Source organism: Halictus rubicundus, chromosome 13 (genome assembly GCF_050948215.1).
Source record: "Halictus rubicundus isolate RS-2024b chromosome 13, iyHalRubi1_principal, whole genome shotgun sequence".
In the NCBI taxonomy this organism is placed as follows: domain Eukaryota; kingdom Metazoa; phylum Arthropoda; class Insecta; order Hymenoptera; family Halictidae; genus Halictus; species Halictus rubicundus.
In genome coordinates this window covers 9411255-9426650 of record NC_135161.1, presented here as the reverse complement: position 1 = coordinate 9426650, position 15396 = coordinate 9411255, and the positions used below count along the sequence as shown (strand labels likewise).

General features: G+C 42.7%; 1 protein-coding gene across 4 annotated transcripts in view; it reads right to left on the bottom strand.

Annotated features, from left to right (window-relative positions):
• Positions 1-15396, bottom strand: part of Gaba-b-r3 (gamma-aminobutyric acid type B receptor subunit 3) — a 79371-nt gene that overhangs the window by 25235 nt on the left and 38740 nt on the right. For 3 of the 4 annotated variants that reach the window (XM_076799274.1, XM_076799276.1, XM_076799278.1), the window contains exons 5-8: positions 14482-14547; positions 5168-5371; positions 1991-2215; positions 973-1051 (exon numbers count right to left, since the gene is read on the bottom strand). In XM_076799274.1, the coding sequence (XP_076655389.1) occupies positions 973-1051; positions 1991-2215; positions 5168-5371; positions 14482-14547 (574 nt within the window). The remainder of the gene's footprint in view (positions 1-972; positions 1052-1990; positions 2216-5167; positions 5372-14481; positions 14548-15396) is intronic. The other variant, XM_076799275.1, reaches the window with a different exon arrangement.

Here is a 15396-nt window from a genome sequence, read left to right as displayed (position 1 = left end):
GTGCATGGCCGATCCAATCGGACTCGCGGCTCCGGTTTCCACCGCACGAACGCGAAAACTTTCCGCCTGCCATTTTCACGCCGGCAACCCCGAAACTGCAACTTACCGTGCCCACGTGAACTCTCGTTTCGCGTTGCATGTGTTTTTCCCAACGTTGTCAAACATTGTTTCGCCGAGTCGGCTCCAATAATATTTTCCATTAATTCCGACCGATCGATGCGGCAATAACATTTGTCGCAGTGCAATTTGCTGTTTGTGGATATTTGCAAGCGGTACAATTGTTAAGAGTAGAGCAACACACGTTTGTTTCCCTTCTGCTTCCTTGGAGTTGACTTTGCAATTAAGTGAGAAATGAAGTTTGAGTTAATTTTTATTTTTATTTGTTAATTTTTCCACCGCATTTCCGAGTCCACGTCCACCGTTTTTACCGCGCCGAATGAAAAAGGGTATCAATTTCAGTGTACCTTGACGCGCGGCAGCCAGGTTTCGAGATGCTGAAGAAAAATGGACGCGGAGGCCACACGCGGCTAGAATGAAGATCGTGAGGAGAAAACGAATTTGCCGATTATGGTCAGCGCAAAATGAAACCGTCCGATTCGCTTCGATCCGAATATCCGGATCCTGTTTCGCAAAGCACGAAACCGTGCTGTGTACAGTGGTCAGCGGCAACGTATAATTCGCGTCCGACGCACTTAGCAGCGGAATTGATTACCAGAAACGTTGGCCGAGCTATCGTGCACCGGTTGGAATCATATCGTCGACCGGACAGCCAACAATGGGAATCCCGTAAATGGGCTCATCTCACCGTTAAAACGTGTCAGTTGGCTGCGATTGCGAGGTGTTCGCGATTGTCAGCCCTCCTCTGTGCTCGCCTCTTTCATGCACCGGTTCTTACGAGCTGCCCCATTGTCAGGGGTTGCGCCCGGTGCAACCCTGCATATCCCGGGACGCAACAATGTAAATATTACTCACCGTACATCTGAAAGAACGACGTGATGCCGACCCGGTCCGCTCCGTCGAACGAAACTGGACCCTGCAAACAATAATTATACTGGAAAGATTAAAAAAAAAAAATAACGGGTAGACATACTTTGGTTATTTTTTGTCATAAAGTGGCATCTGTTGGCTTCAATTTCTGGCCTTAAACGTTTGAAAATTCCTACGGGAACAGATTCTAAAATTTATTTGTAGCAACCCCTTAGGAAGCCCTCGAGGAATTTCCTTCTGGGCAGTGATTTCTTTATTTTTCAATATGATTTCGTATTTCTTTGGAAACCTAAGTGACTCTATCATTAAGTGCGAACTTTCAGCTTTAATGCAAGCCCTCAAGAGTGTAAAAATTCCTACGGGAACAGATTCTAAAATTTATTTGTAGCAACCCCACGAGGAATTTCATTCTCGGCAGTGATTTCTTTATTTCCCAATATGATTTCGTATTTCTTTGGAAACCTAAGTGATCCTATCATTAAGTGCGAACTTTCAGCTTTAATTCAAGCCCTCAAGGGTTTAAAAATTCCTACGGGAACAGATTCTAAAATTTATTTGTAGCAACCCCTTAGGAACCCCTAGAGGAATTTCACTCTGGGCAGTGATTTTTTTAATTTTCAATATGATTTCGTATTTCTTTTAAAACCTAAGTGACCCTATCATTAAGTGCGAACTTTCAGCTTTAATTCAATCCCTCAAAAGTTTAAAAATTCCTACTGGAACAGGTGCTCAGAAATAATTTCATCACAATAATTGAACTGGTACACAATGTCTTCAAAATTGATTTTTCAGGTGACCAGAGGGGGAAACAACGGAGATAAGAAAGGACCAAAGGAAACTCAAAAATTCGAAGGAGACGTTCAAATACTTCCAACAATGTTATCGCAATCCTGGAAAGAAGAGAACCACCTAGAGCTACCCGACAGCGAATAGATCTTTGGCAGCACGTTTCCCGTCGTTCCGCTCTCGTTCCCGGCAGCGAGCCATTGTCTGGCCTACTCACCGACACTCCGATAAAGCGAAGAAGCCTCAGCTGGTCCAGAAGTCTTGTTGCGATGTCCTTTCTCTTGTGAGTATACTGCGCGATGGACGCGTTCTCTTTGTTCAGAAGGGCCTCTGTCTTCTCGAGCCCTTTTGCCATGGCCCATACAGCGTCGTACGTTTGCGCGGCAAATTTCGACAGGGTGACACCTCTTCTGGCCAATTCCGCCGTAAATTTGCTACTGGTCTGCGTGCAAACATATTTACATAAGAGAAATAAACAATAATCCATTTTTCTATTTTCAGAAATTTTTATTCCACTTTTCTCCTAATTTTTAAAAACTGCTCAGACACAAAACTTGTAACAGCACTGGAAGATGTCAGGATGTTCAGTAATTAATAGACAGAGAGTCTTTATGCAGAATAAAAGTTGTCTTGATTAATTCAGAGAGATAGGGGGATGGTAAAAATGTGTTTTAATAATTTTAATATGTTGGGGAAGGCAGCAGCAGTATTCATTAATTCTTCTAAAATGTTCACTGTTTCGTATAGTTTTGTTTTAAAATCCGCAGTTTAGTAATTAACATATAAGGGTGGAGCAAGGCAGATTTTCAGCGTATTAATTTCTGCAGGAGAGTGGGCAAACGACTTTAAAAGCGTCCATTCTTCACGGGCCCAGCAGATCCCATCTTTAATCCCGCCGGTTTTTTTTTGGCCGTAAAAGGTCGTAATCCTTTGGAAACGCGCGCGAATCTTGCCGGTCCCTCGATAAGGGCTCGAAGATTAAATAAAAAAGCAGACGACTCGCAATCTCGGCGCGTCTGAACCCTTCCGCTCGTCGTTTTCGCGTGGAAGATAAATCCCTTTTCCGCTGTGTAGACGCAAAATTGCCTCGGGGGGTGGAAAAGCGGGGTAGTTTCGTGGATGCGCACGTGAAAATAGGCGGCGGTGTTTCTTTTTTTTTTCGTCACCCTCTCCCGCATTTTCGCCCGAGGTGAACAATTGTTACGAGGGAAAAAACAAATGCCATTTTAGCGGACGTCATCGGGCCCGCGTGCCTTCGATCTGGTTATTAACAAATTAAACGGCTCGTGTCCGCACGAGAGCACGACGGATTACGAAACTGTTTCGGTTTCGATGGAATTTGTCCGTTAAACGCGCCTGGTGAGTCGGGCTTTCGACGTCGCTCGACCGTGGTGCATTCGCGATCAGTGATTTCGATGAGCAAACACGAGCTTGGATCGCAATTTCAACCGGATCTGCTCGATCATACTGCCGGAAACGCGCTTAGAAAGATCGCATTCCGTAACCGCTCATTTGCCACACCGATAGACCATGAACGAACATTTTTAATTATCGATTTCAATTCCTCTTAATACTGCTTTCATTCTGCGTTCTTGGTTCCTTTCTCCAATTCTTTTTACAATTTTCATACGACTTTCTGCGAGCTTTACCCTCGTGTCGAGATATACTTTCAACCTTTTCTGATAACTTCTTTAACATTTTTCTTGACGCATAGCAAGATTATGGTAGATTTATGCGTTAAAAAATTGACTGTATTGCTTGCAAGAGACAAGCAGTATGCGTTGAAACTATAGTAATGATCAAGCTCCTACTCGATTTCCTGGTGGGCCGACCTGTGGCGCCATCTGGAGACCAATGGAAGAACGACGAGGTTTTCCACTTCGCGACTTTGATAATTGATTAAAAAGTAACAAGATGCTTCAATGAACTTTCACAACAATTTAAATAATATTCACCTGTGAGGAAACACGCTGGCGCACGCGTTTCTCTCGCATAATGCTTTGGAGTGTTTTAAATGAAGATTTTATCACGCAATGGAGTATCGCGACGCCATGTTGCCTAGCAGTCTAGCGCAATCAAAGCTACAGATCAGGAACATGGCTACAAATCTAATAAAGCAGCTCTAAAGTGAACCTTATCGTTGAATATCGTAGAGAATGCTGGTTATTGGCGCAAGGATTGAAGTGCCCCATCATTCTGTGTAGAATTATGGCTTGCACAGGAGAATAAAGATAGCACAAGTGCCCGAGCTCGACAATATCGTCCGTTGACACGCTCAGGTAACCGAGATAACGACGAAATCACGTGTCGCTAATTGTTACACATTTCGCGGGCCGTCCTACTCGTTCCTTGAAATCGGTCATGCTTCTCATCCGACTCTGAACTTAGTTCCCGGCGATTCCGCGACGTATTAAATCGGAGAACTTAGTTTTCTCTCCCTCTAGAGGAACAGTTTATCCTTTCTCTTTTCCGAACAACGTCCGCCCCTCCCACCCATGCATAATTCCGTGCGAGCGTTCGCGGATGCGTTGAATATTCACGCGTGCACGCAGGGATTCGCGAGTTTTGCGAAATGTTTTGCACTTCTATGTATCAACAATCTTTACAAAGAAGGGAAACTGGAGCCTAGAGACTGTTGCATATTCCTTCGTAACAATGACGTGGTTGAATCTATTCAGATTTCCTAGGATTTTTATTTTCTAATTTTTACTTAATAATCCTTACAGACATTTCTCAAGAAAATATTTCTACTAACTGCACCAATTGCAAAAGAAAAAATCTGAAATCCGTCATTTCGACTCGGCGGCGGTTAAGAATTTAAAAAAGTGATGTGCTAGGAATAAAACTGTGTAAAATTGTGAAAAATCTCGAGAAAGGTTGACAATTATGGCAAAGCGAGTCCGTCGGATTAGAGTGCGCCATGTTTCCGTGGAAAGAATCGACGACGAAGAGTCCGCGTGTCAATCATCGGCGCGAGCAGTTTCACCATCGCGCTGGTTAATTACTGCGGATAAGAGAGCATCGGGGCGCTTTGTCTTCGTTCGATGCTTTGACTGGCGTCAGGCGCAACATTAATCAAACGTCGTTCGCAAAATTGCTACCGTGGACGGGTGGAGGGGAGGGGTGGGGGGGGGGGGGGGTGCGAACGAATTCCTTTGTCGAGACCGGGGCGCAATTACTTTGAAGGGATCGCGCGAATTATTCATCTTAACTGAGCGCAACTCGGCGCTGAACATGCTTAACACAGCGCACCGTAAGAACGCGCGCACGGATTGTTCCCTTGAAGGACAGGGAGGCTCTCTGGTCGAACAGAGGCTTTTCCCAGGGGATGTCTCTGGAAGCCATCGTGGATTTACCCGTCGCGAAACGGCGGACGGTTCGAGAGGCCACTTACCAGTCCCGACGAGCTAATCTCGTTCCCCATGGCGGACCCGTGGCTCTTCACGGTGATCAACCCGTTCAGCGCTTGTGACAGCTGCGAGTGAGTGCATTCCTCTGGAGCGGTGTGCCACCAATCGCCGATGATCACTGACAAGTCGATCGTGTCGCCCGGCAGGATCCAGGCGTAGTCTCCACCGTGCATCCCCAGCTTCCACGCCTAATCGACAGGAGACAGATTTCGTTGATCTTTGTAGGGTATTTAGGGTAAGTAAACAATTATTTGCAAAGAATTTGTTTTGCCTTCAGTTCTGTACCGATCGTCGAAGAGAAGACACGTATTCTTTTACTGTTTTCGGTAAAGCAGCCTGTGTTCAAAATATTCTAAAAAGTATATTCGTCGTTGCATACCTTTTCATTTTTATGCGGGATTTCGTGCAACGGTAACGACAAAGAAAATTTGCGATGTTTATGGAGATGTATTGAAGGTCAACAAGTGTCAAGGTTGGTTCAGAAGTACTGGTGCTGGTGATTATGATCTCTCTGACAGGCCTCGAAGTGGACGACCAGCTGAATTTGATAATGACACCCTAAAATCTCTAGTGGAAGCTGATCCAGAATTAAGTATACAAGAATCTATAGAGATTTCTATAAGAGGGGGATTGAAAAGCAGGAAAGATGGCAAACTGTCCTTGATAATGATGTAGATCATATAATAAATTAAGAAATAAAAACTTGAATTTACTACGAAGTTTGTTTTAGATTTCAAAATAATCGATTACTTATGGGTCCCCCTAATATTAAAAAAAATATTTTTTGGCCCAGGAACACTGGTCTACGGGTTCGTCACTGGACTGAGGATTTGTGAAATAAAAATTCCCTGGATTCGTTGCAAGCTGCAGGAGCCGCATTTACACCCTTCCTTGATCATTTTAACGAGCTGAAAATATAGTACCGAAGCGAAGAGAAGGAAGAGTTTCTTCGTTCACGGGGGGTCATTTTGAATTTCACCCTTTTGCATATTTAAACACGAAGATCAGCACTTTAAGATGCCACCAAGTACGGTGTGAAGTAAAATTAGGATCGATTGCGTGAAAAGACAGCGAGCTTGTTTTGCACGCCTAATATCTTATTGAGATGTCCACCCGGGGGCGTTTAGCAGCCTCCGGGGGACGTTTTTCATTATACGATGGCCGAGCGTTCGTTCGAACCGGATCGACATAAATATTTCCGGTATGCCGATGGGTTTCCCCGGGCCTCCGGATGCGCATTGCATTCCCAGGGATTTTTTTTTTGTCCAGAGTAGCCTCGACTGCGACGTGTGCGACCCCATTAACTTTCTTCGTTGGCAAGTGCACTCGACGATCGATCCTCGCAGACGGACGTATCGCAACGGCACGTCGAGAATGTGGCCAACGTGGCGTTAATTTCACGGTATACACGCGACACACAGGGGAAAATAAAGCATAGAAAGAATGGTGGTGGGGGTGGTTGGGGGTTGGGGGTTGGGGGTGAATTTTTATAGAAACGTATACGAGTGTAGTCTCCGGGGCCCCGGTAATGAACTCGTCTGCTTTCCTCGCGAGATAAAAGACTTATCCGACTGGAGCCGTATATATTCGGAGGATACATGAAGCGCGAAGCTTCCGGAGAGCCAATTCTAAAGCTCGCCTTATCTGTTTCCGCGAGCTTTGTCGGAAAGGACTAGCGAGACAGAGAGCAGGAAGAGAGTGGGAGAGAGAGGGAACCTAGGATAACAAACGGGTAAATATCCCGAGCCCTCCTTTAATCGGCCATTTGAAACGGAAACCCGGCTCCTTCCGGAACCGAAAATTCGATTTCCTCCCTTCTGGTAATCTTCTGCCATCCTTCCGGGGAACACGTGCGCAAGAATTTTCCGGATACCTGGAAAATTACCTGCACAGCGTTCTCCGCGAACATTACACACACACACACACACACCGGTACAGAAATATTCTTGGAGTATACTCGGAACAAGCAACTTTGCTTTGCGACAGTCAACGTTGCGTGTGCTTTGTCTCTCGAGCTGTCGTTTCTGTTGTCAGATAGGGCTCCGTGCAATTTCAAACAGCTTCCGATAAGTTGTTTATCAGACAGAGGATTTTGAAATACACTGTGAAGAATATCGAGACCGTCATGCTTGTGCTCAAAATGAAACAGTATTTGATACGGGTCTCAAGGGAATTAATAACGTACGTATTTAGTGGAGCCTGCTCCAAATCGTGGTTAAACTTCGCCACGGCAACCCAGAGATTTTTAACTTTTTACAATATAATCCTGTACATCTGGACAAGAAAATGCCAAAAATCGAAGTTTCAAGGTGAGGAATTCACCGGTTCAAAAGTTATGCGTACAACAGAACAGAACCTCTCCGAGTCGACGGACACCGCCTGATTCCCTCGTCTTGGAACTTCGATTTTTGGCATTTTCTCGCCAAGCTGTACAGGATTATATACTAAAAAGTTAAAAATGTCTGGGTTGCCATGGCGAAGTTAAGCCGAGATCCTCGTCGGGACTCGTTGTTCCAGCACAGAACCTAATGAAACGGGAATGATTTTAAGCCTGATGAATTTTTCAGTCGGGTTACAGAATCGCCGGATCCAGGGATTGATGCGAGCCCAGCTGAAAAGTTGCGAAACTGGGTCGCGCGAATCAGATTTCCCGAAGACGGGGCATCGCGACGCGACGCGGGGAAACGATGAGAACGCGAAGCGTGATACGGTTTCCGGCGTGGCATAGTGTTTGCAGAAAGCGCGGGAGTAAAGTCGCCTGGCTGTTTCATAGCGTCGAACAGCCCCGCGATCCCGTAAATCATGCTCCCTTTGCTCTAGCCTGGGACGCAGGCCGCAGTAAAAGTGGTAATAAAGAGATATAGAGCGACGCGTGCCGCTATACCGTAAGTAATACCATGTATTATTTACGGTTCAGCCTGTTCCCCAACGTACACGACCCCTGTAATTTTCTCGTAATTTTTGCCATTGACTTTACGTCGCGAGAGCAGTGGTTACCTTAACCCTTATCCGCCAAAGCCTAGAGCTTTGCTATAAAAATTAATTTTGTTAACCCATTACCCGCCGCAATTCAAAAATGCAAAAGAAAATTAAATTATAATGATACTCATATTAACCAGCTGGAACTATTTCTGCCATAATTGTTATTGTTTCCATTTAAATATAAAAATTAAAGCCCGTCCCATTTTGGGATATTGGCGGAATGTACTATAGTATTATAAAAAAACAAAATTAAAATTATGCAGGGTGTGGCCGGACGGGTGGTACAATCGGGCAGGGGATGATTCTACGTATAAAACTAAGGCGATAAAAAGGAATAACATTTTTTCGTTTGACGCTTGGTTTTCGAGAAAATCTAGTTTAAAGATCCTCTCGGTTTCGCGTGCTTTAGTTTACGCAGGAAGTAGAATTGGTTGGCCATGGTCAGACGCGTCAGACGATTCCTAGGTAATAACATGCGTATCTGCTGCATTTTCAAAATCGGTTTTCTCGAAAACGAAGCGTCGAACGATAAATTGTTATTCGTTTTTTCCGACTTATTTTTACACGTAGAATCATCCCCTGCCGTAGAATCATCCCTTTTTTTAGTACACTACAGTACATTCCGCCAATGTCCCAAAATGGGACGGGCTTTAATTTTTATATTTGAATGAAAACAATAAGAATTATGGCAAAAATAGTTCCAGTTGGTTAGTATGAATATCATTATACAGTTAATTTAATTTTCTTTTGTATTTTTGATTAACAAAACGAATTTTTATAGCAGAGCTCTCGGAAATTGAAGGTTTGGCCTCGACAGAAAGAATTGACGATGTTCAATTTTTTTAACCCCTTTGCCATATAACGAGTTGATGAGATGACCAATTCCAGATTTTTTATTTTGTTGAAATTACATAAAGATTGAAAATATATCTTTAGTAGAGCACATATTATAAGAACCGCACAGAGTCTGAATAAACTTTGTCATTTTTATTAGGCAACATGTACCAGTTACCTTTTAGGCTCGGTAGTGTTAATTAACCTGTGGATCATTGTGTAGAATAAAAATTGTAAGAGCTAGAGCAGAATGAAATGATCATTTTTTCGTTAATAATTCCAACAAGTTAAAATTGTTGGGGACAAAGCAGCACTCGGTAAATTGTGAATTAATTTATTCCAGTTCAAAGGAACTGGAGTATGCGTTTGCTGCACAGAACGAACGATTGACACTTCAGTCAGGCATGTCCTGGTTCGGATAACACAGTTGCAACGAACAGGTGAAGATCGATGTCATCGATCGTGTAAAACGATTCCCGAGATCGGTACAAATCAAACTCGGTGGAGGAGACGTGTAAAATATAATGTCAATAATTCAGCACGTTTTTCGCGATCGAGTGGTACAGTAAAATATGGAAATATTTCTCTCCTGACGCCTGAAGCGTTACCAAAATAATCACGTCCGTAACTTTTCGTGGATCCCGACAGGTACTTTCGTATTTGTCCTCCCGGACGGATAAATCTCGTTCGAAAACGAGAAGCTTATGTTCGTTCGCGCCCGTTGTATGGCTCGGTTGATTTACGATACGCGATTCCTTGTTTCGCGAGGAGAAGAAATCGCGACCGGTGAACATCGGCGGAACAAATCGGCCGATATCTGATGATCGAGGATCGGAGAAACGAGGATCGTTTGAATATGCCCGATCCAACTGCGTTTATTGCCTCCTGTCGCTAATTATTTCCGGCCGGATAATAACGGAGCTGGCCCGGTATGAAATTGTCCATCGTACTAGGTCGGGTCGGGTCGCGTGCGAATCTGCGATTTTTTCCTATCCCAATGAAGTGCTAACGAGGCGTCCAGAGAGTTCGCGAAAAAAGGAACAAAGGGGCAGAGAGACAAACGAGGGGTCAGCGAGATATTATTTATATTTCGACGCCGGCCAGAATGTCCCGGGCAGAATCTGCGAAAATTATTCTGCAGACGGCCCTGGGTGTCGGGGCTTTGAACAGGGATTAAACCTTGACAATGGGAGGTTATATTCAATTTTTAAACGAAGCTATTATATTATTAAGATATGTTTCATATCTCCACCATTGAAAATTCAACAAATATTTTAGAGAAGCTGTTGGACGACAAAGTGAATGGAGTATTTGGAGATTTTTAAAATTGTGAATAATCGTAATTTAGAGGCTGAAAGACAGAAGGTAGGTTGGAGATGCTCACGTTTTGAGTTCGGGAAAAATTAAGGGCCTGGGGAAGTGTTAGAGTCCACTAGAATAGGGTAAAATACAAAGAACAGTAGAGTTGTAATTTGTCATATGTAGAATCATTCTGTAAAAATAATTTTACAGACAGCTTAGGCGTCTGAGATTTAAATAAAAATTAAATCTTGGCAGTAACAAGATTTAATAATAATTCTATAAAGATTCAGGGTGTCATGGCCTTAAAATAAAAATTCAATCTTCTAGGCTTTAAATAAAAATTGTCTAGGCTTTAAATAAAAATTAAATCCTGATAGCAAGAAGCCAAATTTAAACAGAATTTCATAAAGATTCAGAGTACCTAGGCTTTAAATAAAAATTGAATCTTGAAAGTAATAAGCCACATTTAAAAATAATTATATAATGATTCAGGGTGTCTAAGCTTTAAATAAAAATTGAATCGTGGCAGTAAGGAGCCAAATTTAAATATAATTCTATAAAGATTCAGAGTACCTAGGCTTTAAATAAAAATTGAATCTTGAAAGTAACGAGCCAAATTTAAAAATAATTCTATGAAAATTCAGGGTGTCTAAGCTTTAAGTAAAAATTGAATCTTGAAAGTAACGAGCCAAATTTAAGGATAATTCTGTGTATATTTAGACTTTCAGTAAAAATTATATTTGTGGTTACAGTGCTCGAGAAACGAGCGTTTGGAAATACCAAGGACCACAATAACGCGCCTCGCTGTCAGGATAGAAATAGTGAGCGGAGATGAATTTAACGTGGGGAATTTTCGGAGGCTAGGATGGTTTTAAAAGCGCATGTGTGCCGTGCGCCATCGATGTAATTTCGTGTCGACACGTTTTTGCGGGGGCAACGGATGATTTATGTGCCGTGGAAGCGAGGCGAGTGTAAATTAGAAACGTGAGTCGCGAGGTTGATGCAATTCCAACGAATCCTGGAGAGCGTTCGGGAACGTCACCGAACAACTTTTCCATTTGCCGGCTAATTTTCGATGGACGATCGAGTTCCTACGACAGCGAAACAAATTAGCTCCCACTTGCTGTTCGGCGAGCAGTACTGTCGAAAGTTTCTGCGCGCTCCGGGTGATAGCGAGCCAATCAAATTCTCGTCAATAGCAATGTGTGTCGATGTCTAAATATCGCGTTGCCTTGACGAACGTTTAATAACCTGTCAGTCAGCGTAAGCGACTGAGAATTAGATCAATCAGCTGTTCCCTGTTTAATTTGACAAGCAGGCAACTCATTCAATTTGACAACTCATTCTTTACACAGTAAATATGTACCTCGAAAAACCATGGGAAAGTGTAATGGAAACATAATTGCATAAGCTCTGAATCTGAAAAGAATTTGAATATAAAATTTCCTCTACGACATCTCAAAAATTGAGGCACGATTTTTTTTCACCGCTTTATGGAACGAAAACGAGGACCAAGTTCAACGGTGTAATGCTCTCATGGTGTACCTTACGTCGCTGTAAAGTTGGCTGCGCACCTTCACACCTTAATACAACGAGTAAGAAAAATCGTACATCAAGTTTTTTTACGTCGTCGTAAAGGGGAGACTTCAATCTTCAAATCTAGGGTAGATTTGTTCACGCACAAAATTTTTCAATGTTTTCAGAGACCCTTCGATCGGAAGCGTTTTCGAGAGAAAACGTAACTTCAGTTTTCCAGCCTGTCACGCGCGAAATTTGCAAAAGGGAATAATGGTTGGTAAAAGTAGAAGTGTGAAGCTTTAAAATGAGAGACCGGGATCATTATTGTACTATTTGTTTTAACGAAATTATCGCTGTTTAAACACCGACAATTTCTCGAGACTGGGAACTGTTCAAACACTTTTTCGATCCACCTTATACGTATTTTTTGTTGGTCCGTGTCATTTCAAAATCGTGTAAAAAATAGTTGAGTGTACTTTACATTAGTTTGCTACAGATGATGTGGACAATTGATATTTACAACAATCCACATTTTTTATTTGTCGAAAATTAACAGAAATAAATGTCTGTGCAGGTTCTATTTCTTTTATTCATTTCTTAGCAGTTTATTAACGACATAGTTAATATCATAGGTATCTATAATAAGGCAAACATAGTACTATTTCGTCTGTGTGTTTCCCGTTTAATTTGCGGCATAAGCGAATTAGGGCTGAAATTTTCGCGGTGGAAACGTCGAAGGCGTCTTCGCCGAGTTATTTCGATGATTTAATTGTGCGCGACCTAATTTACACGGTTATTAGTATGCGACACGAGTAGACGGTTAAAATTTTTTCCGATACACCAGTCGCCGAGTGGTCCTCCGAAAGCATCGGTCTCTAAATGTAAAGCGAGCTTGGGGAGAGTAATGATAAAAGACAAGGAGCGTTAGGGAGAGGGAGAGAGAGAGAGAGAGAGAGAGAGAGAGAGAAATCGCGTCCTACTTTGACACAATGTTCATTATTCGCTTAGCTGGAACACAAGCCGCGCGACCATGTGTTTGCGATCCATTGGTTTTCGCCGAGGAAATCGAAACGGGGATGCATCTGCACGGTGCATTTCTGCTAATCGAACCTGAGAGACACGAAACCATCAAAAAACATTCGTACCGTTATCCGCTACGCGAATGGAAAAATAATACCTTTCCCAACAGCGTTAATGTCGCCGTGGAAACGACAAGGGCCGACGATTTTTACGATCGCCTGTAAAAATTCGTAATTTTAGCCTCGTCGGGGCAGAGTGATCGTAAACATACGCCACAACCACATGCGCGAGAAACCCGTCGTTCAAACCCGTCTCCGAATTTCGCGAAATTTTACCCGATTCGTAAATGAATGTTTTCTGTCAGTTCGCTCGTCGCCGAAACACGTTGCTTTCTGTTATTTAAACGAACGCCTTTTTGCGAATTCGCTCACGCTGACAAACTTCCGAAATGTGACAAACAATTGCGAAATTATTCTGCCTCCAATGAGTTTCGAGTATAACGCAGTTGCATACCTGTGCAAACTTGCAATTCTACGAGTGCACAACTGTGCAAATGTGCAATTCTACAACTAAGCAGTTGTACAAATGTGCAAGTATACAATTGTGCCAATGTGCAATTGTGTAATTGTGCAATTGTACAGCTGTGCAATTGTGAAATTGTACAAATGTACAGCTGTGCAATTGTGTAATTGTGCTTCTGCACAGCTGTGCAATTGTACAAATGTACAAGTATACAACTGTGCCAGTATGCAATTATGCCAGTATGCAATTGTGCTAGTATGCAATTGTGCAATTGTACAAATGTACAGCTGTGCAATTGTGTAATTGTGCTTCTGCACAACTGTGCAATTGTACAAGTATACTAGTATACAACTGTGCCAGTATGCAATTGTGCCAGTATGAAATTGTGTCAGTATGAAATTGTGCCAGTGTGCAATTGTGCAATTGTCCTAGTATGCAATTGTGCCAGTATGCAATTGTGCAATTTTACAAACGTAAGAGTGTACAACTGTGCAAAGGTGCAATTGTACAAATGTACAGCTGTGCAAAGGTGCAATTGTACAAATGTACAGCTGTGCAATTGTGGGATTGTGCTTCTGCGCACCTGTGCAATTGTGTAAATACACAAGTATACAATTGTGCCAGTATGCAATTGTATAAATACACAAGTATACAATTGTGCCAGTATGCAATTGTATAAATACACAAGTACACAATTGTGCCAGTATGCAATTGTACAAATGTACAAGCACACTGTTCAAACGTGCAATTGTGCAAGTACACAACTGTGCAATCGTGCAATTGTGCAAGTACACAACTGTGCAATCGTGCAATTGTGCAAGTACACAACTGTGCAATCGTGCAATTGTGCAAGTACACAACTGTGCAATCGTGCAATTGTGCAAGTAGACAACTGTGCAATCGTGCAATTGTGCAAGTACACAACTGTGCAATAGTGCAGTTGTGCAAGTACACAACAGTGCACGCGCGTAACTGTGCAAGTACATTGTGCAAGTATGCAATTGCACAGCTATAAAACTGTGCACGTTGGAAGAAGGAAAATTCGTCCGCAAATCGGGCATCAAGAAATAAATAAAGGTCGATGTGCCAAGGCGAGTTTTTCAAGTTTTTCGCGGCTTACCTCGCAGAAAATTTGTATCGCCAGCCTCGTGGAGAAACTCCCGATGATGATTCTAGTGTCCAGCTCCTGCAACAAGGATCAAAAGTCTTCTTCAACGACGGCGATCTGTCTCCTCCTTTTCCGCTATGACGCGCGCGACCGTCGTGTCTTTCGTACAAGTTTATCGCATTAGAGTCGACGTGTAACTAGTTATGAACCTTCAGTGAAAGACCTACGAAGGCAGCCGTGGCTAACTCGATTCCCTACGCTCGACAAGACCTGATGGCCTCTAATGCAATGGCTGCTACTTTTTCAGAAATCGTTCCCGACCATTGCGTCTTTGGTGAAGTCTAGATCCTGCGACCAGGCCCTATGGACTGCAAGCCCTATTTTCGGCTTTATTATTTCTAAACTGTGGATCTTTATGCAAAATAAAAATTGTCCAAGTCAATTCCAAGTAAATCCTTCTTTAATAGTTGTGATAGATTGAAAGTAATACGAAAAGATCATTAAACGACTTTACTTCGTTAGAATTGCATAAAATCCGTAGTCTAATTGTTACACTAATTTTTACCCAACTTTCCTGAACCGAAGGACCCACAAAAATGTTCGTTACACAGAAATCTGAATCGTACAGGCGAACATCATTCAATATAATTTGAACAGTCTTTTGAAACCTCGTTGGCAGAGGGGAACAAATAATATTTCACAAAAACGTGCTCGAAAAGTCGTTAAAATGAAATTGGATAAATTTTATCGAGTAGGAGCACTTTTGCGGGCCTCTGTACACCGCGAATATACATTGATGAATATCGCAATTATCTTTTTACGACGAGCTGTCACACAGAAACGGTACCTGGCAATTAGGCGAGCACGGTGGACGGGTTGAAGCGGAATGCGAGCGCCGTTCGTTCGGAATTCTTTTTCGCGTGAAGC